Source organism: Diadema antillarum, unplaced genomic scaffold (assembly GCF_040938485.1).
Source record: "Diadema antillarum isolate AM-2024a unplaced genomic scaffold, OU_Dant_1.0 seq00000204_RagTag, whole genome shotgun sequence".
NCBI lineage: Eukaryota > Metazoa > Echinodermata > Echinoidea > Diadematoida > Diadematidae > Diadema > Diadema antillarum.
The window spans coordinates 1,019,021-1,045,437 of NW_027271263.1; the positions used below are offsets into that span (position 1 = coordinate 1,019,021).

General features: G+C 38.7%; 1 protein-coding gene across 1 annotated transcript; it reads right to left on the bottom strand.

Annotated features, from left to right (window-relative positions):
* Positions 1–3,666: 3,666 nt before the first annotated feature.
* LOC139728872 (aminopeptidase B-like) lies at positions 3,667–25,149 on the bottom strand. The gene is made up of 12 exons (XM_071639808.1): positions 24,815–25,149; positions 23,337–23,558; positions 21,980–22,089; positions 20,922–21,104; positions 19,222–19,434; positions 16,719–16,901; positions 16,120–16,299; positions 7,617–7,693; positions 6,646–6,778; positions 5,902–6,063; positions 4,770–4,854; positions 3,667–3,866 (listed from the first exon to the last, which is right to left on the bottom strand). The coding sequence occupies exons 1-12, from the start codon at positions 25,038–25,040 to the stop codon at positions 3,712–3,714; spliced, it is 1,929 nt and encodes a 642-aa protein (XP_071495909.1). The 5' UTR covers positions 25,041–25,149; the 3' UTR covers positions 3,667–3,711.
* Between the last annotated feature and the right edge of the window lie 1,268 nt (positions 25,150–26,417).

Sequence of the window (26,417 nt, forward strand, 5' to 3'; positions counted from 1 at the left end):
ACACACACACAAAAATAAGACCCTGGTATACTCCATATCATCATATGGTTCCTATTTGCTTATGTATTGAAGTAAAATGAATTTAGATATATTTTAATGACAATGATAATAATACATGTCATTGCATCTATATGGCGGTTTATACTGGTGTTTCTAAGCGCACTGGTGCTATTCATACAAAAAGACCGACTAAAAAACATGATAACATTATGACAATGCAAAACCATGAATGCAACCAATGCAAATTTTAGTTAACAACTTCCAATTCTGGGTGTGAGATATCCTCACAAGGAATTACTACACTGATAGATGAGAGAAATGTATCGATTATCGTCCCTTGCTCCCAAGATTAAGATTTATCCTGAATAAAAAAAATCAAAATCCTAAAAAGCAAAAACCTCGAACAGCACACACAATATTTCACATTCTTTACAAAAAATAACTTTAATGCACACTTAGTGTAGAACAGGCACAACACAACCTACTACTATGAACAAAAATGATTTCAATACACTTATTCCAACTATATGATGATGAAGATGATAATCCATTCATTACATTTCTTGCCTTCTTCCTCTGCAAAACATGTCCATGGATGAAACATGAATAATTCAAGCAACACAAAACATGTCCACTTTCTTACTGGATACAATTTTTATCCTTGCCTCTTTGCATAAACTTTGCTTCATTCAAACATGAGATGGAGTCTCACAGTCCCTACCACAAACTCGGAGGAGCAATATTCAATTTCCAACACTGGTTTCACTTCAGCATTAATTCTGTCATTAGGAAAAAAAATGCTCTCTATCACACCAGCAGATTTTTTTTTTGTTTAAAAACTTACAAGTGTCTACACATAATCTGCAGATATACAGATTCAGGCATTAAATGTCACAATCACAACATTTCCCGCACTGGCAGCCTTCCAAAGAGAGACTTGTAACTCCTGTAGTCTATATGATTTGAAGAAATACCCTACAACAAATATTCTGTAGGAATGATTAAAGTGGTAAGACATTTTCAGACAATAACTGTAATTTCTTCCCAAATCACAAAATGGCAATTCTAAATGCGCATGCAAACTTAAAAAGGTATTACTATACTGTAATAAAAAAAATATATACAGTAAACCTCGGATAAGTCGACGTCGAGTGAGTCGAAAATCACTTAACTCGAAGCAACATATAAAGTCCCGATTTTTCCCTATGTATTTTCTCTAAGAAATATTTGGATAAGCCGAAGTACGAGAGTCGAATTTCGGCTGTGTCGAAGTAAAACATTCAGTCCCTTTTGTACAAAATACACGTAGTTTACATCACTTGAGCCGAAGAAGATTTGTCTGGCATTCTCATTACATTTAGAGGAGAACAAAAAAATCGGCATGTCGCAGAACCCTGTCCCTGGCTTGCTGCAGGCAGGGTGGTGATTTCTCTCACCTCCCTGCTGCAGGTAAGCATGCACACTCACCGTACCGCTCTGCACGCATGTCGAATACATACACATGTATACATGTATACACACAGCACATCGATCCATATACTTTATCCATACACACAGCACATCCATACTTAATCCATGTCAAGCCAGAACTCCTTGGTCAACCAATCGCTGCTTTAATATTTTAGTGACAGGCCAAGTGGGCGGAGCTTTGTTTGTGCGTGCCTGGCTGGCTGTATAGTTTTGTTCAATGGAGGTAGGATGGGCCTGGGAGAGTGTTTGTCTCAGGGTAGGTTGACAGAGATGGCTACCTATATTGCACCATAGACTTAGCACATGCACATTGCCACATTAGCGCAGACATTCTCAGAACTACGTTCTACTAGTATTGATACAAATTCCATGTTCAATTTAGAACAAAATAAGAACATTATCTTCAAGAACAGACAAATTTGAATGCAAACACACACACGCACGCACACACACACACACACACACATGCATGCAAATGTACTATAATACATGTACATAACTGTGAGTCGAAAAAAAATCGACTCTCGCGAGAGTCGAATTTCACTTAAGTCGACGCATTTTTGTCAGTCCCGAGAGCTTCGACTCATGCGAGGTTTACTGTAGATACATTTTATGTTTTACATCTCCAACTGTAAACTCACGACTCTATATACCATATATTTTCAGGCAGGATTTGTATTTTCATGAATTTTGGCAGATGGGTGCTAATCGCGAATTTAATAACGCATGCAAATATGAACTCTGATCTTGACACAGTTGCTACATACACACATACATTTTTTCCTTCATTACTATACTTCACTATTGCAAATTTAACCACTTTGTCACGAGGTACCGATTTGTGAAAAATTGACTTCACTAAATATATGGCATATAGAGTATGTGATGGAAGAGAGGTTGTAAAGGTGAAAGACTGATTGTATCCGCTTCAAACAAATCATACTCAGTTTACTAACCTTATTCCACTGAGAGGGCTAAACATTCTAACATTCCTTCATGCACCCTAAACTTCAAATGTTTCCTTCATGCACCCCAAACTTCAAATGTCAAGGTTTTGATCTTAGGTTTGTTTTATGGATTAACTCATGCTGAATGCCGAACTGAAGCTATTATACAATGAGTGTAAACTGAGGACTTACACTAGAAATTTAAAAATGTCATATGCACACACTGCAATTCTTAACCTGTTGAGGATGAGTCCCGAGTATACTCTGGCAGGTGTCTATGGGAAATGCGTGTTGCAGCAAAATCAGTCTGTCCAGAACAGGTTAAAAGGTGAGTGGATAAAGTCATTGATTGTGGGGAGAATAGCAAGTTGCAGGAATATTTCCTAAACTATATTTTATAAAAGTTGCAGTGTATGCCATAAGTAAAGAAGCCATTCAAAAAGAATTTTTGCTGAATTCCATAGATATCTTCGTTAGAACGTACTGTATACACCGAATATTTCGCGAGGTTTTTATTTTTGCGAATTTCGCGAGTCAGGTGCTAAATTCGCAAAATAAAAAACACATAAAAATATTGACTCTGATCACGATGTGGATGTGACGTACGCGTGTACATTTCTCCGTTCAGTGCAGGACTCCACGATCGCGAATTTAACCTCTCGCAAAATTGTCGGGAATTCCTGATTCGCGAAAATTTAGACTCGCGAAATATATGGTGTATACAGTATCCTGAGGTGGTTTGTAAGACACAAAATGTTCAATCAATAAGGAATGACCAAATACACTAATGACAAATATATACAGTTCTCCAAATAAAACTGAAAAATTACAATGTTGTTTTAATCAATCTTTCTCCATTATTTCATGATCTGTGCAATGAGTCTTTGAATGTCATAGATGGACTGCATCGTCTTTACCTTCTGGATCATTTACCAATGTCAGTCAGCTGTTACAGATCTAGTACTGTTTGAGGGATGTAAGTCTTATATGATTTCTTTAGTTGTCATAATACACCAAACTTCTTTCACACTTTGAAAGAAGTTTCACTTTAACACTGGTGAAGTATGTAATACAATCAGCACTTATACATGACGATGTTTAATATCCTCTAAAACAAAACAAAGGAGAACATTAAGGGCAGAATGTCTGAGGTGCTCCATAGAGAGAAAAACTTGACACAAAAACAGGTCCTAAGCTATCAGTCTCTCTACTGTATGAAAAATAAAATCCTTGCACAATCCTCTGCAGCACAAAGTTGAATCCTTTCTCATAGGCCAGTGTTGTGTACCTGATTTCAAGTGGATGGGAAGACGATCTTGTAGACATACTGCCGTACATTGATGTGGAGTTGATCCTTGGTTTCCTCGTACATCTCTACAGCGAAGGCTTTCATTGTATCCGAGCCTTTCATCAGTGCTGTGTAGATCGGCAAAGTGTATTTCTGCTTCCCTGTGGATGTAATTGAGAAGCAATGAATGCAACACCCACAGAATTTCCTGTAATTGATCTGCTTCCTCTACATTTTATTGTGGATAAACACTGTTGCACCTGAAAGGCAGTCCTTCCCTCCCCCAAGAAAAAACAAACAGAAAAACAAACCTACATATTTCAGAGAATCAAAAACATATCACATTACATGTCATGTATGCGCAACCCAATTTGATTCGAGGAGGAAAAAATGGGGCTGTGTAGACAGTACACAGAAGAATATAATAGATGACAATATCAACTAATCACACTCAACATGAATTGGTCTCATATATTACAGATATTGTTTCGTCAAACAAGCCTCCATTCCTGATTGAAGTAATGATCAACCAAATAATTTCATCTTTTAAATTAACATGTACACATTATCTAACTTCACATATGATAATCTTTATCTAACCCATTCAGGACTACACGATTCAAAGATATTCCTCTGAAACACTGGCTAAAGTTGTCTTTCACATGTACAAATGTTATCTTAAAACTGCATTTCAATCATAAAACCACACCATCACAATCTCTTTTGATTTAACATTTGATTGATCAGAGACCTTCTCAATTTTGCCATCTGATAAAAATTCAATAAAACAAAAACAAAAAACAAATAAACAAACTTTCAAGTGAAATGGGTGTTACAAAGTGGAGTCATCTGTGTGGTATACGGATGAATGTCTATCTTTATGCAAACCTCCACAACACAAGAATTTAGTCTCATAACACTTTCTTTGTCTACAGGTGCTTCATGCAACTTTTGTCACACATTCATCACAAGAGCTGCAAAGAGGCTCAGGTCTCACAGACATTCCCGAGGGTTTTAAGTCTTTATTGTTCTTATCCAACAAAAAATGACCTTTGACACATTACCTTGGCTGACCAGGAAGGCTTTGACATTGGGCAAGTCTTCAACAAGGTCACTTCGAATGGTCACCTGACACCACCTCAGACGAATCTAGTTAAACATAGAAAATACAAACCAATGAATAATTTGACAAGCTATTCAGAAAGTTTTCTTTATTGTTCAATGGTAATTATCTACATTACATTCTGTAGTAGTGTGGACTGTTTTTATCAGAATGTTGTTATGAACTGACTCAGCTGAAAAATATGGGATCATCCCATGTCTCTATACAACTGTAGGTCACTAGTGCATGTGTTGAGTGTTACATGACCTCCAGCCAACCAAATGCGAATATTGAGTCATGCATGCAGACTCTCACATAAATCATACAACATTGTGGTGCAACATTCCTATGAAAATTGCATACTAATTGGTCGTCAGACCTAATGCAAGTGAATCAATCGCATCTGGTCGAATTTGGATTTTTAGCATGTTCAAAGTTTAGATGCGACAAGGCACAGCCATCTACACATTGTAAGGCTCATGTCACCACCTGCGACAACTGCAAGTGCTCACAACATACCAAGTGATTGGTCATGCAACACCCCCCCCCCCCCACAATAACAAAACAAAACAATGCTGCAGTTCGAAACTGGTTGCAGACCAATCATTGTAAAAGTGGCTGTACTGAGGTGTTCTCAATTGATGTCTTGTCTCAAAATACCTTATATCCTGCATGCCTGACTACGTTGAGCTTCAAACAGTCTACGGTTGTAAGATATTTTTTGTTTTTTTGTTACAGTATTTATATGGCTGTGGTAGGATGTGGAAATAATAAGGGACATCTTAATTCCTGGAAAGCTGAAAATTTAGATATTTCAAAATATGCACATAGGGTAATCAATATTTAGTGACTATAATAGACCTTCACAGTGATGGTCATGTGTGTGTATGCAAAGGAAAGCAGCCTTTAACTATCCAAGCTTTCTTCAGTGGAAACTAAATTTGCACATATTGAAGTGAAGTCTTAACCACTTGGCAGGATTTACTTAATAGCCATAATCCTGGCTGCATCACCATCTGATGACAGATTCAGAGACAGAAGAGAGAGAGAGAGAGAGAGTCAGAAAGTAGATGGATAAAAAGTGATAACATTACCTCAGCATTGTGAGTGTCTGAAATCTTGGGATATGTCTTGGCTAACACCCTGAGAGTTTCTTGGGGGAGGGGTGTGTCGGAGTCAACCAGTTGATCCAAGAAGTGCAAGATCTGATAAGTCTGCCACTCAGAGATGTCTGTTGGAACATCATTGTGGTCCTTCTACAAAGAGAGTCAAGACAGAATTATGCAAATGTGACTGTGAGTCAAATACGAAAATGAATTAGACGGTTAACTGATTATATTGAGAACAAAATATCTTCCCTTCTGTATAGAACTAAAACCTAATCCTCAACAGGCCAGCATTTATTTACAGGTACACCATGAAAATATTTCATGTCTATAAATTAGCAAACTAGTAGGCTAGCAACATACTCGGAAAAGACATAAAATGGAGGTCCTTTGAATGAGAGAGTGACAACTCATCCACAGAAAAGATCAAGCTCAATCTATTCATCACAAAGAGCAGGGTGTCTAACCCGGTGAAGTGGTCCTGGCTCATATCAAAATGGACCCCATGGAAGACCAGCTAGTGCAGCTGAATGTTTGCTTTTCAGCCATCTTCTCAGATGGAAGATAAATCAAACAAATTATCATACACGTGAAATGTTGAGTGGTGTGGAAATCTCCCCCTCCCATCCCCCAGGTTTAACCCTCTACAAGCCTGTTCATGGCTACATGTATTTGTGTGAAATTTGTGCTTATTTATTGATTGATTGTCACAGAAAGGTTTGTGAAGAATACCTTTTCCTGATATGACATCCAATACTCTGCCAGTCTGTCAGCTGGATCCATCAACACTTTCCCCTCAGACAGGTCAGGGAGGTACGGTGGCCAGGAAGTGCCGTTCAGCCACAGATCAAACTCAAATCCAGGCCTGGTATGGTTATGTAATCAACAATAAATACACTTTCTCACTGATTTTGAATGTAGTAATATCATTGATTGGTTGACTATGCAGAGTGTACTTATGGTACATGTTTCCTGTCACATTACCAACACATTTATCTTTCTAGCTTTACAAATGATAGTCTTGGCAGGAGCAATGAAAATACACCTAAATTTTATTCACATTTGTGGGACTTATTAAATCATTACAAGAAGTTGAAGATTTTGATATTACAATGTAATGCAGAATCATGGCATGGTACTCTTTTCCAATATTTAGATGGAAATACACCTAGATTTCATTCACATTTCTGGGACATATTCAACTGAAAGAAGTTTAAGAGTTTGATAACACATTGTTATGCAGAATTGTGGTACGGTATTCCTTTCCAATATTTAAATGCAAATGTATTTTTTTCCATACATGACTTCAAGACTTTCTTTGCCTACTCCTCTGAAAAAGAATATCGTAAATTAAGCTGAAATTAATTCTGTTGGGTAACATCGTGAAGTTTGATATCCCACTCAGGCATGACATACTAACAGCCCAACTAATCCACAGTGATGAAATAAAGGTTTGGGCACCTAAAAAGTCTCCACACAGAGACAGCCTAACCTCCCTGGTGTGAATTTCAAGCCATATTTGCCATATGGTAAAGAAAGCAAACTGCTGATGAGCTAACTGGCAAAGAAAACACAGTAAGTGTTGGAAGTGTGGTTCCACTGACCCACAGCTGTCAACTACATCATAAAGTGACTGCATTACACAGAGTTATTTCAAAGAAAGAGAATAGATACATGTATAATTCAAAAAGAGTGTTACTTGCCTCTCTGCAATGTTCTCTTTATCAAGTTCTGGATAGTACTCCAGGAAGGTTTCTATCAGGTCCTCTGCCACAACACTCTGTCAAGAATGAAGCAATGTTTGATTGTCTTACATCCAAGAAAGCCATTATGGCAATACAAACCCAATGATTAACCCACTAAGGACAAGTCCTGAGTATACTCGGGCAAGCATCAGTGGGAAATGCGTGTTGTAGCAAAATCAAACCGTCCTCAATCGGTTAAAGGTGTCATTCACAGACTGACTTTCCACCTCATGCGTACATAGCTGAGGAGTGAGACGTAATCTTTTAAAAAGCTATAAAATCTACTTCTTCATCAACGTGACAGTCTGGCTCTGTGACAACTAGACATTCCAATGTCCAGGAAATACAGAAAATGGAAATATTTCTGCTTGTCTAAAACATTTGAAATATAACTCAAAATATCTAATGCTGAATACAAATTACAATCAAAATAGACCTTACTGTATAAAATCAGAGATGACAGTACAGCCATGTGCAACTATGAGGTAGCAAGGCCATGTACATGTATGAGTTGAAAAAATTACCCTGGATCCCAAGGAACAGTCTGTTGGGATACGACGCCCTACAGTCTGCTATTGAATGCTTAAAAAAAATGCCTGCACACCAGATACTGGAACTGATATGACACAGTATAATATGGGGTGAAAATCTCAGTGGATGTTGGAATGTCCACAATTGTAATTTACAGAACAATGCTAAATTTAGTTCTTATGTTTGTTTTGTTAGCAAGTAAATAAAATCTTTATGGTTAAAGCACAACGATGCTTCAGTAAAACCAGAGGATTTCTATAACAATTACCATTTTAACAAAATAGTCCTTTATTATGTTCAGGTAACAGCCATTTACACATTTTGTACCATACACTCCAAGCTACAGATCTAATCTCCACCTGCACACATCCACTTAAGTACATTGTATGCGCATTGTCTTTGGGGAATCAGATTAAATGTGTCACTTTTGGTTGCCAGAAACTCACAAGCCTGTTTAGATTTGGCAATGATTCTGAAAAGTATTCTGAAAAGTAGTGTGTATAATTGAGGGGGTTGGTGCAATATAGTGCTAACCCACACTTTTGTGAAAAATGAGTTACATGCATTTACACCATCCTGAAATACTCCTCTATAATCTATAAAAATGTCATCTTGAAATTTAATCAATAAGTGGGTTTTTTTAATGCAGGCACCTTTTTGCCCCGAAAAAAATCCCATCTTCTAAGCAGGAAAATAGTGCGAAGCCACACTTTTCAAGATGGCGACCCCTATGGCAGCAGACAGAAGGGTGTCTGAAACAGAAGTTACTGAGGACAGCGAACAGACTCTTTTATCAGAGGAAATAAGTGATTCTGACTCGTCATACAACCCAGACACTTCCAATAGTTACGACAGTGAAGATGAGGTAAGCATTACTGAAAAATAAAGCATTTAGTGAGTAATTCTTGTTAATTCTTGTACTGTTGGGGTTAGCACTATTTTCATGCTAAATCTATCGATCGTGACATTTTTTGTAAGTTTTTTATTTTTGCTGAACTTACCAGGAAAATACCATCGCCATTGGCTTTAGAAGAATGTTAGCACTGTATCTTAACTCTTAATGTGCCAGGCCCAAAACCCCTAACGTGCCAGAGGTTTTTCCCTAACGTCAGAACGTTTCGAAACTGGACTGACAATGACATTTAAAACCACCATATCTCTGAAACTATTGACTGTTTTGAATCGAGTTCTACACAACATGTATCAAGAAATATTTGTTCTTTCGTGTCATGTAGTCAGTTTGCCATAATATCTATCTTAACCTGAAATATTGACGAAATAATTGATACATCAAAAAATTATTATATATTTTTGTGTAGTAAGGAACAAAAAAGAGTCAGTCATGTTTTTTCTTCAATAGAACGCTCCCTTGACTCTGTGAGAAAGTTTTAGAGCAACATCTCCTCTTTCAAATGATAACAAAATTGCCTTCTAGAATTGTATGGTTTTAAAGATACTGGCAGTTTATTTTGTCTTAGCAATTTCTCTTTCTGATTCAGTAATACATTCCCAAATCTGAGTCCTTTAGTCCCAAATCCTGTATTTGAAACTAAAGTGATTGTCCCGGGCCCTTCAAGAGTGTTTTTTGTCCACTTGATAAGGAAGAACCTACTAATCCTCCTTTTGTCTAACCGGACCGCGGGCGGGGTGGGGGGGGGGGGTACGGTACTCTATTGAAATCGGCAGGCCTTTGTTCGCGTACAATTATTTATAGGCTAGCGTGGGGACGATTAGTGACGTTCACCAAAACAAAAGGATGAAAGATTTGACCGACGAACCTAAGCTGACCCTCTTTGAGGGACAAAATCAAAGCAGCTTCCCGCAGGACAGCGTCCAAGCGGAACAATGCGAGTGGAACCACGTAGACAATACACGCAGATTCAATAGCATACACACGCGTGGTTTACCAATGAGACTTTTGATCCATACACATCTCGCAGAGGGTGCTCTCGCTGCGGATTTTCCCGACGCGAAAAAAATACATCTAGCTGAAAAATCATGTATTTACTCAAAATTTTCCAATGTAAGCATGCTCATATTTTTAGTGGAAACGATGGCTATGCTAATCAGCTACCAGTACATATCATTGGCAGTTTCTTGGTGTAACATATTTCGGTACCACAAGAACTTAAATGATCAATGCTTTTCTCACTCTTCTAAGTCGCCGATCGGCGACCATGGCAAGTCAGGACTAAGGTCGCCGTTCGGCGACCATGGCACGTTAAGAGTTAAGACCAATAAGATAATTAACCAGCGTCCATATTCTGCACCAACACCTTAAAGTTTCATTAGTGGGTTAGCACTTTATTCATGCTGGCTTTTGCTACATTATCTTTCTTTAACAGGAGGCCTTGAATACAACTCGGGAGGACGAACCGAGCCCCCTAAAACCCCAGAAACAAGGAAAAGTAGAAATTACGCGGTGCGTAATATATGTCCCCGCCGGAAGTAGCATTTTGTAGCAAAATGTACAATATAGGTCAAAAATCAAGGTCAAAGGTCAAAGAAGTCAAAGGTCAAAATTCTGTGTAGAAGTTTTGAAGTGCTCACCTAGTGCCATCACATAAAGCAAACGGAATCGAAATCGGGTAAGAAATGGCGAAGGAGTAGCATTTTGTAGCAAAATGTACAACAAAATGTAGGTCAAAAATTAAGGTCAAAGGTCAAAGAGGTCAAAGGTCAAAGAAGTCAAAGGTCAAAATTCTGTGTAGAAGTTTTGAAGCCCTCACCTAGTGCCATCACATAAAGCAAACAGAATCGAAATCGGGTAAGAAATGGCGAAGGAGTAGCATTTTGTAGCAAAATGTACAATACAGGTCAAAAATCAAGGTCAAAGGTCAAAGAAGTCAAAGGTCAAAATTCTGTGTAGAAGTTTTGAAGCCCTCACCTAGTGCCATCACATAAAGCAAACAGAATCAAAATCGGGTTAGAAATGGCGAAGGAATAGCATTTTGTAGCCAATGTACAATATGGGTCAAAAATCAAGGTCAAAGGTCAAAGAAGTCAAAAGTCAAAATTCTGTGTAGAAGTTTTGAAGCCCTCACCTAGTGCCATCACATAAAGCAAACGGAATCGAAATCGGGTAAGAAATGGCGAAGGAGTAGCATTTTGTAGCAAAATGTACAATACAGGTCAAAAATCAAGGTCAAAGGTCAAAGAAGTCAAAGGTCAAAATTCTGTGTAAAAGTTTTGAAGCCCTCACCTAGTGCCATCACATAAAGCAAACGGAATCGAAATCGAGTTAGAAATGGCGAAGGAGTAGCATTTTGTAGCAAAATGTACAATATAGGTCAAAGGTCAAGGTCAAAGGTCACGACTGAAATTCTGTGTAGAAGTTTCAAAGCTCCCATGTAGTGCTATCATATAAAGCAAACAGAATCAAAATTGGCTCATAAATGACAGAGAAGTAGCAAATTGAAGATTTTGATCACACACGGACGCACACACGGACAGACACACGGACGGACGGACGGACGGACACACGGACACACACACGTACGGAGCCCGTTTCATAGTCCCCTGCTCGAACTCGTTCGGCGGGGACAAAAACGGAAAAGGTTCAGAAATGTTGATCAGTGGAAGCCAGCAAAGACAAAACGCTGCCATAATTCAGGAAAACGATACACCAACATGAAGAATCATGTTGTTGAAGGGAGACAGATGGGAGAGCCGTGGGCTTGTCCAAAACAATGTTGGAGAAAGCTGCAGGAAGCTGGGGAAGAGCTTTTCCACTCTTTTTGGGACATGGGTGATTTTGCAGTACAGAACACTTACTTGATGCAGAATATAGAGTTGAAGAATAAAGCAAGAAGCTATTCAAAAGAAGCGCAATCTCGGAGAAATTTCACATTCAAGTACAAGGTCAAGGTCAATGGGACAGACATCGAAGTTTGTAAGAAGATGTTTCTTGGGGTTCACGGACTGCAGTGCAACAGAGGACGATTGGCTAATTTACAGCAAGAGATAAAGGAAGGGAGATCAGTAGTAAAAGAAGACAACAAAGGGAAACACAATAACAGGCCAAATCGCTACTCTCGGGTCCACATCGATGGTGTACACACATTCATTGACAACTTGCCCAAGTACGAGAGTCATTACAGCCGACAAGTAAATCCTAACAGGACATATCTCAACTGTGACTTGAATGTGTCCACGCTGTACCGGGATGTCTATATGGATTGGTGTAGGGCAAATCAGATTCCTTTCGTATCTCCTGACAAGTTTCGTCGGATCTTCTGCGAAGGTTACAACATTGGGTTCAAATTGCCAGCATCTGACACTTGCGCACAGTGTGATGAAATTGATGCTGAAGTGCAGACATGTGAGGATGAGGAGAGGTCATCTGTCTTGAGGAAGAAGAAAGAACTTCACCTACGTCAAGCTGAGGCTGTACAAAGTAAAATCAAACATCTTGCCAATGAAGCATCAGAGAATCCAGAAGAGATCCATGTTATTGCAGTTGATCTCCAACAAGCCATGCCAACATGAAAGCTTACTGTAGGCCCAGTGTTCTACAAGCGGAAACTGTGGACATACAACCTGCGTATCCACGACTGTGGTGCCAATTCTGGTCATATGTACATGTGGTCTGAAGATATAGCAAAGAGAGGGCCTGACGAGATTGGAAGCTGCCTCATAAAGTATCTGGAAAACCTCAGTCCACGAATAAAGACTCTTCACATAATTTCAGATAACTGCAAGGGTTAAAACAAGAACTGGAACATCGTTGCATTGAGTGAAGCCCTTGTCAGATCTGGAAGGTTCAATTCAGTCAAACATCACTTGCCAATTGTGGGACACACCTACCTGCCCTGTGATAGAGACTTTGGAGTCATAAAAAAGCATGTGAGAAACAGGCAGATCTACTCACCAAAACAGTGGGCTGATGCTGTATGAGGCGCAAGAAAGACACGACCATTTAGTGTCTACATGATGCAGTCTGAAGACTTCAAACCTGTGTCAATGCTACAACAGCAGATCACTAAGCGCTCCACAACAGATGAGGGAACCAAGCTGGAACTCTCGAAGGCATCCATCTTCTGCTTTGATGACAAAGCCAAAGGCATCCTCGGGATGTGCTATTCGTACAACGTGGCCAATGAAAAGTGTGAAACCTTGTCTATCATAAGGAGAGGAAGACCAGTTCGTGCTATGGACCCCTTCATGCCACCTTCAAAGGGGAAGGCGAAAATCCCCATTCCGGCCCCCAAACTTGATGACATTATGTCTCTAATGACATGGGTACCAGGTCCTCATAGGAAGTTCTATGAAACACTGAAGCGTGGTCAGAATAGAGAAGATGACCCACAGCTTGTTAACAACATCCAAAATTGACCCAGAAGAACAAATGTAGTGCTGACTGTGTTGGATTTGCTGAAACCTTATTGGAGCCAGGTGTTAACAAACTTTTCACCTTTGAACTCAGAACAACTTACTATTAGAAATTTGCCTTTAACATCGCTTCCAGAGGAGGAAAATGACCTTTTTAATGACAAATATCTGAATGTTGAGACGTTTTGTTTCTTCCTTCTTGAATCCCAACTTTAGCTTTTGTCGTTCATTCAGAAGTGTTCATGTTAGAGAAAATAATGACTTTTCTGACCTTTTTATAACAAATATGCTGTACAATGTATGTTTGGACATGTTTTGTTTAAAGCCTTTATGACACTTTAGCCTCAGCATCTATCATGTGTCAAGATGCTTCTATGTTGGACATGACTTTGCTTTATTCTTTTACACAGTCACGCCAGTGTTCAAAAGATTAGACTGGCTTACTGTATATAGTGTATAATGTTACTACAATGGGTTTTTTTTCCTGATCCAAGTGTGAAAAAAACAAACCGAAAAACGTTCACACAAGTAAACATGTACAGATAGCTGTATGTTTGGATATGTGCTTTTTTTTTTTCATGAATCTTGAGTTTGATACCAATCGGTAGTAATATGATTGATAAAACATGTCGAAAGTAAAAATCTTCATTTCTTATGTGGGACTTTATCATCGAAATGGCTCATAAGTGCATTGCCTCTATATGATTTTTTTTTTTCTGATCCAATCTGAAAACATTCATATGGGTAAAAAAAAAAAACACACAAAAAAACACTGATAGCTGTATATTTGGTCATGTCTTTGAAAAGGAAACCCTCCTTGAAATCAAGTGGGAGTCAAATGAATGACGAAACATATTGAAAGGAGTCAAGGTATATTCTTTTTTATGTGTGATTTTGCCATACATTGAAATGGCTTATTGTATATAGTGTTTAATGTTTAAATGTTTTTATCCTGATCCAAGTGTGATCAAAAAACCTTCACATGAGTAAACATGTACAGATAGCTGTATGTTTGGGTATGTGCTTTTTTTTCTACATGAATCTTGAGTTAAACCCGAGTATTTATCATGCATTTAGAGATATCCTGATGTTGGAGAGAAAAATGGCTTGCTGTATTATTTTGCAAATTTCTTATTTTTCACATGCTTATTTTCAAGATTGCTTTAAACAAAGACAGTTTCCTTAAAATTAATCGGGGCTTTTGTGACTGAGGAAACCATTGAAAGCATGGATTTTCAGCTTGTCATGTGTGATTTTGTCATCATAACCATGGTTTTGATATAGTAACATGTTTATTGTTCCTAAACAACTTTTATGATTCAAGTGGGGTCTGAAAACATGCATATGGGTAAAATGTACTTAAACATATACCTGATACCAACTTCATAGGTACGTACATTGTCAGTTGCCATCCCTTGTGATTCACAAGTGTTCAGACTTCCAAAAAAATTGTTTTGATTCCACATTTTGAATTTTTGATGGAGGTTCTGTAATCAAGAGTTAGTCATTCATTCGGTGATAAGAACTTTCTTGTATACTGTAGTTTCACACTGTTGCATTTAACAACGAATATGGAGAGGGTGTTCATTGAGGTCTTTACATTATCCTCAGTATAACATTTTTTTAATGCGTCTGTATACAAAGAAGGATTGGAGTACAAGTGGTGATCAAAGCTTTAATGCGTTCTTTATATGGTATTTTGTTCCCTCTATCAAATGACATAATCACGTCTGGAATGATATTGATCCCATTTTGCTTGATTTTTTTTTTATGACCTAGATACTGTACTATCATCATTAATGCTTAACTCCCGTTACACGGATGGTGCTGAAGAACGACCCTTTCCTTGCTTTCAGGTACAGGAAGATGTAGGCCTACAGTCCTCCATGAGACATAACACCCCCCCCCCCCCCCCCGACAAATTTTGTAACTCTTATGCCACTGAACGCTTTGTCCTTTTAAGACTTGAATTGTTGAATTAAAATTTCCTTATTTCAAGATGTCTTTAAGAGTGCATGAATGATTCTGTGCTTGTCTGAAACATGTTACATGTTACATGTACATTACATGTTAGAGACTGACATGACTGTTAGAAAAAAAAAGTATATCTTGTTTTAATTTCACATCACAAAGGAGGGAAACTCAAATCTTGCATTAATTTCCCATTTTTAGCGAAGAGGCATTGATATTTTGTGAGTTTTCACAGAATAAAGAATATGTATTAATGATGGATTTGGCTGCAATAAAGTGCTAAGCCACATTTTCAAAATGTGATTCTAAATATACTCTTGAATTGACCAAAATTATTTATTTTTAATTTCTATCATTAAACTATTCAATCTTGAGTATTTAATGGTTCATGTTACAAAAAATTGGCCTTCTTGAATCATTAACCTGATTTATGGATTTTTTCAAACTTTCAGAAGCGATTATCTCAGAATGACCATTGTGTGGGTTAGCACTATATTGCACCAACTCCCTCAATTAGTTCAATATGTAGCTTACAAAACTTAAAAAGTAAACTTTTGATGAGGGTTTATATTGTGACATTATTAAAAGGAAAAGCAAGAAAGATAAATCACAAGTTATCATTACTAACCTTGAACTTGAACTTCTTACAGTAGAACTTGAGGAAATCCACAAACTTGGCCTTGCCACCAACAAGACTAGCCAGGTAGCTGACGAATGCAAAACCTTTTTCATATGGGATTTCATTGTATGTGTCTTCAGGGTCCACTCCTTTGTCAATGACAACCCTCAGTTTGTTGAGGGGATGTCCCTTTAAACAAACAGTAGAGGCATAGTGATGGAATAACTACATCATTTGGCTTTGAAATGAATTCAGAGTACAAGATTTTAAATGGGCAAACAGAAATTGTGTCATTTAATACTATGCAAACACTTCTGCTGACACCAATACATAAAACTTAGAAAAAAAATCATATTTCATCCCAAAAATGCCGGGAAATCACAGCAGTTTGGTGAACCAAGAAATGCACTACCATGCTGTTGGTACATACATGTATGTACCTTTATACTCTTTTGATTTATATGCTTTTATTGCTAAGTTTCTGGTTTGGTTTTACAGCACAGCTGTGATGCTTCAAAATGAAGCACAAGGTACATGTAGTAAACAAAAGTCAGGCTAGCATGGTGGAATGCTGTATACCGTATGGATTATTATACTCAGGAACTTACCTCGCCGTTTATTTCAACCTGCTGTTTGAGCAGGGCCCTCCCAGTGGCAGTTTCTATACAGGTCAAAGGTTTGCCCAAGATGTGGTCACTGATGCAACGCTGAGCAAACATGGTAAAACCTTCATTCAGAAAGAAGTCACTCCATGAAGCATTGGTCACCAGGTTCCCAAACCAGCTGTGTGACTGTTGGCATGATTACATTAAAAAAACAATCTATTTGATGGAGTAGCCAGATCATTGTAGAACAACTATTTATGAGTAAATAAAGGGAATTTTCTCTGCATATTCAACTTTTGTAATAATGAAAAATTAACAAAACCTATGTGAGTAAGGGAACTTACAATGGTTCCAATTGTGACTGTGCACCTCAAAACAAACAAAAAGTCGGCAGACATGAATTTTTAGTTAAGACCATATTCTGAAAAAGTAGACTTTAAGCTTTAAAATGATGTATAACTCAAATCAAATGGACTCTCCTAACCTATCTAAATATTGGAAAGAAAACACAAACTCAGGAAAAGTGTGAACTGAGAAAAGAGGCTCTGAAGTACAGTGTCTATTCAAGCGCTTAATCTTTACCAAACCGTGCTGGCTGTGCGATGAATGGGACAAAAAACAGGAAGTAAATCACCAGAGTAACGACAATGAAGGGATTATCAGATTAAACTAAAATTAAAGACGCCTCATTAACACATTCTGTCCATAATTAATGCCAACTTTCAAAGCAGTAGCCCTATCCTTTCAAAAGTTATTAGAGTTGAAAGTGAAGAGCGTGGACAAGGTTTTTCAGAAATGAAAAAGGGATTCTCAAGACACACATAATCACACTATTCTACCAAAAATGTTCGAGATAAACTGCTAAAAAAACACACTTTCCTGCCCATTTTATGATACCAAATTTTAGCATAATGTAAAAGAAGACCTGGTCTTTCAGAAAATATGAAAAAGTCAAGTTCGGCTAGGTTGACCCATTTCACTTATTTTCAGTCTTCACGCAAAATTAGTGTGTGCGACTTTATGTTCGTTTTGAGGTGCACGGTCACAATTACATGTGCAGATTGGATTGAGTGAATAAGTTATTACCTCACAACCTCATTGGTTTCTTCATAAATATTTGACAACTATTTCTGTTTCACATCATTAGTAGTGAAGAGTTTTTCTCATACTTTGTCTCATTTTGATAAAACTTTCTTTAAACATGTTGATTAATTGTACTCATTGTACTCTATTTATCAAAATAAAACAAGAACTGGAGATTCTTTTCTATCGAGCTTGTGAAATGCACATAGCCAAGACAGGCAAATACAATGCACAGCTTTTCAGTGGGGTGCTAGTGGGTAGTAGATACAGTTGAACCTCTCGTATCCGGATGAGTCGGGACCAGGGCTCATCCGGATAAGGGATTTGGCCGGATACGGGAGACTCAATGCTTTATACATGTACATATACATACACATGTACTGATGTAGCCCATTGTAGTACCACATGTAGTAATGTGTATACTGCAACCTTTTCATTGTTACACTCAGTAACAGACCCCAAAATAGAGGTTCGTGTTTGCAAGAATGAAATCATTTTCTTTTATAAATTCTTGGGATGATTTACCTAAATAATTATCAAGAAATGTATCAAGTAGATCTTGAAAATAAACAGTACGAGTCGACGAAACTACGCTTCAAAATTCGATCATCACGGCTCGGCAAAGTCGACTGTAGGTCGCCATTGTTAGATGGTCTCCCTCTTTCTCTTTGTGTGTGTACTGTGTGTGAACAATTTTTGAGTGTTCAATATCATTCGTTGCTCAGCCAATGACTCGAAACAATGCATGTCTATCTAGTCATATCGACGGCTGTGTATGGACCTATATGTGGCAATGCGATATGAGAAGACTCGAGCGCATAATCTGTCCATGTTCTTGCGATGATTTGGGGATGTTTGGGGATGTTAAAATGTTTGAAGGTAAGCAATTTGGAAGGAAATTTGATGTAATGTATGTTAATCATGTTGGAAGTAATATGTAATTCATGTGTGTTTGTGTAGGAGTTCTCAAGGAGTTGGGAATCCCCCTTTCCTCCCATAATTATTAAAAAAAAAAATCATGGCGACATTGCGTCCGTATAATAGAGAGATCCGGATAAAGGGAGGCCGGATTCGTTCAACTGTACTTGGACCACAGAGTGTAACTGTCATCCTCTCTCTAATACCAAGTAATGCTAAGTTTGAAAATCACAATAGATACCTGAATGGGTTCCATGACATTTGCTGCTGCGACAATTGCTTCCATGAAATATCTGCATGCTAAATGAAACATAAAAATTCTACTTCCAAACATAACGCTAACCCAAATCCTAATCTTCACATCAAAACTGTATCACACCTAAAACCTTATCACAACCCTAACCCTAAGTCCTTGGAGAAAATAAGACAGGAGCAATTTGTCACAGGAGCAAATATCATGTCACCAACTGAATGTGATGAAGTGATTGCTAGGTAGTAAACTTACGATTTCATGAATGACAACATCCGTCAGAGATTTATCACCCACGATGATACAAGGAGTCAAAAAGGTCAGGCAGGGATTTTCCATTCCACCAAATGGGAATGAAGGTGGCATGACAAGAATGTCATAGCGCCCCCACACGTATTCGCCAAATAGTTTCTCCCCAGTCTTGATGTATTCCTCGACGACATCATTAAACTCTGCTTTGGCCTTGTCCTACCAAGCAATGGAGAACACATCAACATGAAAAGTCTTTTCAATACTGCAGCTGAAAGTGCACACTGATGTACAACTGTAGTGTATGTGTTTTTGATTAAAAACACATATTTTGATTTTTAAAAAAAGCTGATGTGACAGCAAAGATGTTAGAAAAGACAGTTTCGTGATGATGATGAAGTTGACGATAGCAATAAAACAATAATAAAATAATGCTGACAATGATAAATATCAATTCATATTTTCAGAATTAATGCTTATTCTACATCCATAATACAGAATGCATAATGATGATCATGGTGATAACTACAGTTATTGTAGTATTTAAACTAGAAAAGCACTAGGAGAGCACAGTCCTCTGCAAAGCAGATCATTTCCAGCCATATAAGCATGCTGGGCTGAAAATCGCCCATTAATGATTGCCCACAAGAACACCCACAAGAACCCTTGTGCCTCTTAAATACAGCACTGGTTTACCTCATCTCAGCTCCCTGCTGCGCGGCTCCTCGAGCAAAGCATGCACTTTGGTGCGTGAATGCAAACCTCAGATACGCGCAGCTTGAACTCTGAAGTTCACTGACCCTATTTGTCAAAAGACAAAAATATCCATAAAAATTCATACAAATTCCTGGATCACTTGCAAAATTTAATCATCTCCCCCCCCCCCCTGCTCTTTCTGTTGCCATTTCACTCTTTTCCTTTCTTTATTCTTCTGTTGTTCCTCATTTTGTTTGATGTTACCTCCCTATTCATCCCATCCTTCAAAGGCTGCCCCCATGGTCCTCGGGATCATCACTGACCCTCCTCTGCCTTTTGTCTTTCTATGCTCCTTTACTCCCCCTCCCTTGGATACCTGATGGGCTCCTTGCCCATGACCTCCAACCCTCCCCTTTTGTTTTCTTTGTTCTGTGTCCCTAGCCCTCCCCTGACTGTTCTTGTTGTGTGTAGTCCTTACATATAATTTCTGTCCCTGCCTGCTTGTCATTTTGCCTCTGACAAAGATTCTACTACGATTGAAAACTCAGGCCCCTTTAGACTACAGTACATACTCCAATAGCTTGCCACTTTTGGATATATAAGCAGTTTTCAGCAGCTTTTTTTTTTGCTACACTTAAAGATGAACTTGTGAAAATCAATCCCAAATTTAGCCTTCCCGAGCCCAAAGGGGGACACCTCTAGAACCACCATGAGCAAACTTGAAACTACATAACTTCAATATGCAAATCTTTCATGTGTTGAAAAAGTAAACAAAACTGTGTCTAACTTATCCTGACTTTGATAGAGAGACTGAAATCCCATGTGTCCCTACTTATTCTGGAGTCAAAGTCTACACAAGTCAGGTTTAGTTGGACTATGTGTTTGAAAGATACTGTTTCATGACTTCAGAATACATGGTAGTGTTTAGCTTAACCTGAGTTCGGATCATGGGCCAGTGAGTTCAACAACTGCAATCCTTGTAAGATACAGAAATAAGACTGAGAACATACCAGCATACAAGGTTCACTCCAGACACAGCTACGTGGGCCAATCTCAGCCGAGGCTAGGTCACCAACAGCTAAGGCCACCAGGTAGCTAGGAATGGGGTACTCCATGTGGAAGGTGAAATCCCCCGGGCTGGCTGGCTTGTCCCTCTTACTAGCACTCATTACTGCCATCAAACCTGCAGGTGTCTGTAGAAGTTTATCACTGGTCAGTGGATTTAGAAATCTCCTGGAACTGGCTAGTAGGGATGCTACATGTGTCATCATTCTTTATTCATAATTATCATTCATTATTCATACTGGCATGTACTGTATTATATATGCTGAATGTTTGCAAGATTTTATTTTTGTAAATTTTGTGAGTCAGGTGCTACTCATGGGAAAATATTAACTCTGATCCCAACATGAATGTGATGTGCATGCATACATTTCTTCATTCAGTATGATACTCCATCATCGCAAATTTAACCATGTAAAAAACTGTTGGGAAGGACCAATTAATGAAAAATTAAACTCGCTAAATAATTATGGCGTATACAGTACTCCTTAAATTACTGTCATTCAAGTACGAAGAGTTTTTGCAGAAAATAAACATATAGCTATGGTATACATAAACAGTTATAACATCTTACAAAAAGTGTTAGTGCAGAAAGGTTGAGATTGGCATTCAAGAATTTTATCAATATTTTCACTTACTGGTCTGCATTTAGAGTTTTGCACTAGTCTTGGAATGTTATATACAAATGAACAATGACACAACAAAGGGTTTTGAGTAAAGGACAGGAGTACTAGATTACCACTGGAATATCTAAGACTGTATAAACAATGTTATCATTCACTGAAAGATAACAGGGGTTGATCACAAGTGATGCACACATTGCAATACTGTTCTAAGAATAACAATTTCTGCGAGAACCGTTTTGTCATAATTTACCAAACACGTGTGTCAATAATAAGAGTGTAAAATAAGCTCATGATATCAACAATACAAGTGATGAATAAAACAACAATATCTGTAGTAGAGACTAAAAGTATGGGAAAGGGTAGATAAATGTAAATCTCACATGAACGGTGGCAGAGTAAGTTGATTTGACAGCTGGGGTGTCAATGCAAGGGAAGAAAGATCGGTTCAGTACTGCTTGCCCTTGGGTGTACATGAAAGGCTTTCTTTTCCCTGTAAGAAAAGAAACAAACAGTCAGACTATATTCAGCACCAGGTAATATCATAGGTAGTAAACTAAAATACATGTATGCGAAGGAGAAACACATGGATGTCATGATAAAGTGACGAGTATAAAACCACTTGGAGAGCAACAATGTAACAATTAGAGCCCCTTTCCAGTTTTTTTTTTTCTTTTTTTTTTAGAAAGCAGTTTGAGCAATATATGTCTCATAGTCCTTCAAAATTGTATGTTTGATTTCTATTCATTTATAAGTACTTTTAGTTTCAATGATTTTGCGAAATTAATCAATATGAGGTATTTCACATTACACAATATCTATCCGATGTATTTTACAGAATTATGGACAGGAAACAATAACATCAACTTTTCACAATGGCTGCGTTTATCAACTTTCCCCTGTTTGAAACGGCTTTCCAAAGCCCTTTCCAAAGCCTTTTCCAAAGCCGTTTCCAAAGCCGTTTAGAAACGGCTTCCAAAATAGTTGCGTTTATCAACTCTTCGCGAACACGATAACTGGCCTGTCACTGCACAGCTGCATTGCGCAATTCGACCCGAGGAGAAGAGGTCATATAAGGCGTGCATTGTTCGTAACTGCAGTACAATACTACAAAGCCGTTTCAAAACAGCTTTGCGTTTATCAACTTCAAAAGGCTTTTACAAACAGGTTTCTGAAAACCTGTTTAGGAAACTTGTTTGGAAAGCCACAAATTTGCGGCTTTCAAAAAGGCTTTCCGAAAGGGCTTTCAAAACAGCCCTGCGATTTTCAATTCGTAAAATTCCTTGAAAGCTGTTTGGAAAACCTGTTTCTGCCAAGAAAAAGAGTTGATGAACGCACCCAAAGTAATCTTGAAAATAGTCTTTCAATAAAACCTTGAAAGTAATACAATGCATGATCATACACAAAATTGGATGTGCTAGAGCAGAGTTATCAGCAAGTGATGCAATGAGGGTACACTGTCAAAGTTGCTATCAGTTTTATTTAAAAAGATGCAATTGAATATCAAAATTGAACAATTCCTCCATTGAATATTGGGACAATATAAATATGTGAACAATTTTGTGAAAATTCTTTAATTGAATACTGGGACAATTCTTCAATTGAATGAATTATGATAATTGCTCCAAATGAATGTTGCCTACTGATGATATGGAAACCAGCCACACATGCAGATGGCCATTCACATCTACAGGCTGTAGGCTTAACTAGAATTCAACCAAAAAATGACAACTCACTAACCAGCTGTTTGTTCAGGTTCTAACCAGCATATCCCAGGCCCACTGCCAGCCTTGTAGCTAATCTCCAGCTGAAATTCCTCCCCAACATCCTGGCATTGTCTCCTGATGTGGAGGGCAGAGCCATATCTTGTGAAGTCCTTCTGTTCATATTCCAGGTTGACATTTTGTCCAGCCTTCTCAACAATACTGATGATTTGAATGTTGTCATGGCTGTCCAAGATGACTGTATCCAAATGAAATGGGATAAACAAGCTATCATTCATACAGATACTCCATAGCAAGCAAACTGACAATTTCCTTCTCAGGTACATTGTAGGTGTGCACCAAGTAGCATGAACGATATCATACATGTAGTATTCTAGAAGAGCTTTTTTGAACTGTATCAAACCATGCCATCAATTCTTATACCAGGGATCAACTGTTGACCTGTTGAGGATGATTCCCGAGTATACTCTTGCACTGCAGACTGTGTCTATGGGAAATTTTGCGTGTTGTAGCAAAATCAGTCCATCCTTAAAGGGTAAACTTTATTCTAATTTGTTAATGTTCACTCAGTGTGCACTACAAAGATTCGAGAGAATGGTATGATGTCTATAAAAAGTCTAGTCAATATGTCCATTAACATGACACAGCTACAGTACATGATACCCATGTCACGACATACCGGTAGTGGAAACATGTAAAGTCTTTTGGGTTGTTTTACATTGTCATTGGCAATTATTCTAATTGACACATTTTTTAGTATTTAAGTTGAAATTTAGCCATGCTGTTAGAGCAGGGAGTTGAGTAACCTGGCGTGGGGTGCTCCTTAACCCGTTGAGGACAGGCTAATTTTGCTACAACGCGCATTTCCCATAGACACCTGCCCGAGTATACTCAGGACTCGTCCTCAACGGGTTAACACAGACACAGTTGAGTTATGTGTGGGCTGGTCGCATTTAGGAGTTGAGCAACCGCACCAGCGCGCAGCGACCCCAACACGTTCCTCATGTAACTAGTTACATGTACAGCACCCCGCACCAGGAAGAAATTGAGTAACCTGGCCTGGGCACTACTTGAACACCTGTTGACAGCTGTACAAATTTTAGACCGAAAGATCGGTCTGTATCTGGTCGTCGGGGATATGTTCCGCGGAGACTGCGTCTGGCTTCATGGATCCCCTCCTTTACACGGAGGAGAGCGATCCCAATAACGTAAAAAAAAAAAAAAAAATACTCCTCCGAACAGACGGATCCGATCTTTCTGTCTAGCTGTTATAATTTAGGCAACACATTTAAATTTATATACTGTGCTGTGGGAGTTCGCATCGGTTAGCACACGGTTTATTATAGGAGTTGAGACGAAACCTCGCTCCCTGCCTGGGCTTGCTGGCTAGTACAGTAACAGTTAGGGAGTACGACTTGTATTTTAATATTTGCCATCTTAATTCAAAACTCTAGACTAGTTCTAGGCCTACTTCACACGTTTCCATGGCATTACCTTCCGTGCAATGCTGCAAGCATTTCACGTCGATCACTTCTTTCCCGTGAACAACTTTTTCAGAAAAGTCGACTCTTATATCAAGATGAAAATGATTTATTTTCACATGGCGAAAATTTGATGCAGTTGTATTATCTGTTGCCACGTCTGAATGCAGGGACTGTTTTGCCCTCTTCGGCGGTCGTTCATCCTCGGGTTTTTGAGCACTCATCATCGACTTCGACATCGCCTTTCACTCCGGATGGCAGCCGACGCGACCGACTTGAAGTCACCTGTTGTTTCAGCCGTCACTTCCTTTTTTTGTGCCAGTAAAGTGGGCGCTGCACGTGTGTAAGCTTGCGGTCACAGTCGGTCGCTGTCGGGAGGCGCTAGTCGGCGCGCGAGCTAGGGGGAGGTGAGGCGAACGTACATCTCTATGGGCGAACATTACTGCTTATATGTCACATGACTATATTTTGATCATGTGACCTCTAGCTCACTCACGTGTGAGAGTTCGCTGAGTAGTACAGTATTACTAGTCAGTAACAACAGTGTAAAAAGTGACTGTACTTGCCAAACTTGGTATTTAGATATTCTCGGTGGACATGTTGACCGTCTTCACTTGCGAATTTTATAGAGAAAAACAGGTAACAGTTTGGCAGACACGAAAAATTGAATTCTTTTGAATGATTTACCGTACATTGTTTTTCAGTTGTTGGGCCTGTGTTCATCGCATTTAATTTACCACAAGCACTGCACTGGCGCGCGCTGGCGTTAAACTGCACTACAGGCCGCGGCCGCGCGGAGTACGAATAGCCTACCAGTATGTGTGTCTACTTATACAGGCTAGTCCCATCTATTTAAAAAAGTGTTAGTCGTGCAAAAAACGGCAGGACATCGATTAATTTCCCTGATTTTATATTGAATGAGGATGAGTTAACACCCATGATGGTGGGTATTTCCAGTATTTCATAGTAACGCTCTTTCAAATAAATCAGGTCAGGTGTTTAAATCATTAAAATGTGTGTTTTGTCTGTATCAGTGGCAGATCCAAAGGGGGGCGCAACCGGCGCACGCCCCCCTTTAATTTTCGTTAAAAACAAAGAAAATAAAAAGAAAAAAACTGCAATGAAACCCGGAAGTGGCACCAGAAATATTAGTCACGCCCCCCTTTACAGAATTCCTGGATCCGCCCCTGTGTACAGTAGAGAGGATGATATAAATTTTTTTGTTGTTTAAAATTAATTTAAATGACAAATCATCAAATGTTAGGGATAAGCGTTCAAAGATAAAATTCTGGTATGGTACTGCATTGGGCTCCAGCATATGCCAATATGGAATAGTTATGAGTGTGTGGTGGTACTAACTACACGCAGCTGCTGTCGCTTCGCGACGTGCTTTGCACAGCGGTCTGGTCAGGCTAGCAGGGATGCCAAGTTCAAAAAAATTTTATGAGTGAGATCTTCATGACTCGGCATCGCGGCATGTTAATGTGCGCGCGAGCGAGGGTGTGGGAGGGTTTTTTTCCCCCTGTGGCCTCCCACGGTAGGGAGCTTTTTCAATTTTTAGCTCTTTGGTGCGATCAGGTGCATACTTGAGTGACTATTTTTTACTTATTTTGAAA

Coding starts and splice junctions, on each gene's coding strand:
- LOC139728872 (XM_071639808.1), bottom strand. CDS start 25,040: ATGTCGAAGTCGATGATGAGTGCTCAAAAACCCGAGGATGAACGACCG. Junction 21,105..21,979: donor CTTACTCTGCCACCGTTCAT/GTGAGATTTACA, acceptor AAACTTCTACAG/ACACCTGCAGGTTTGATGGC. Junction 19,435..20,921: donor GGAGTGAACCTTGTATGCTG/GTATGTTCTCAG, acceptor ATTGCTTGGTAG/GACAAGGCCAAAGCAGAGTT.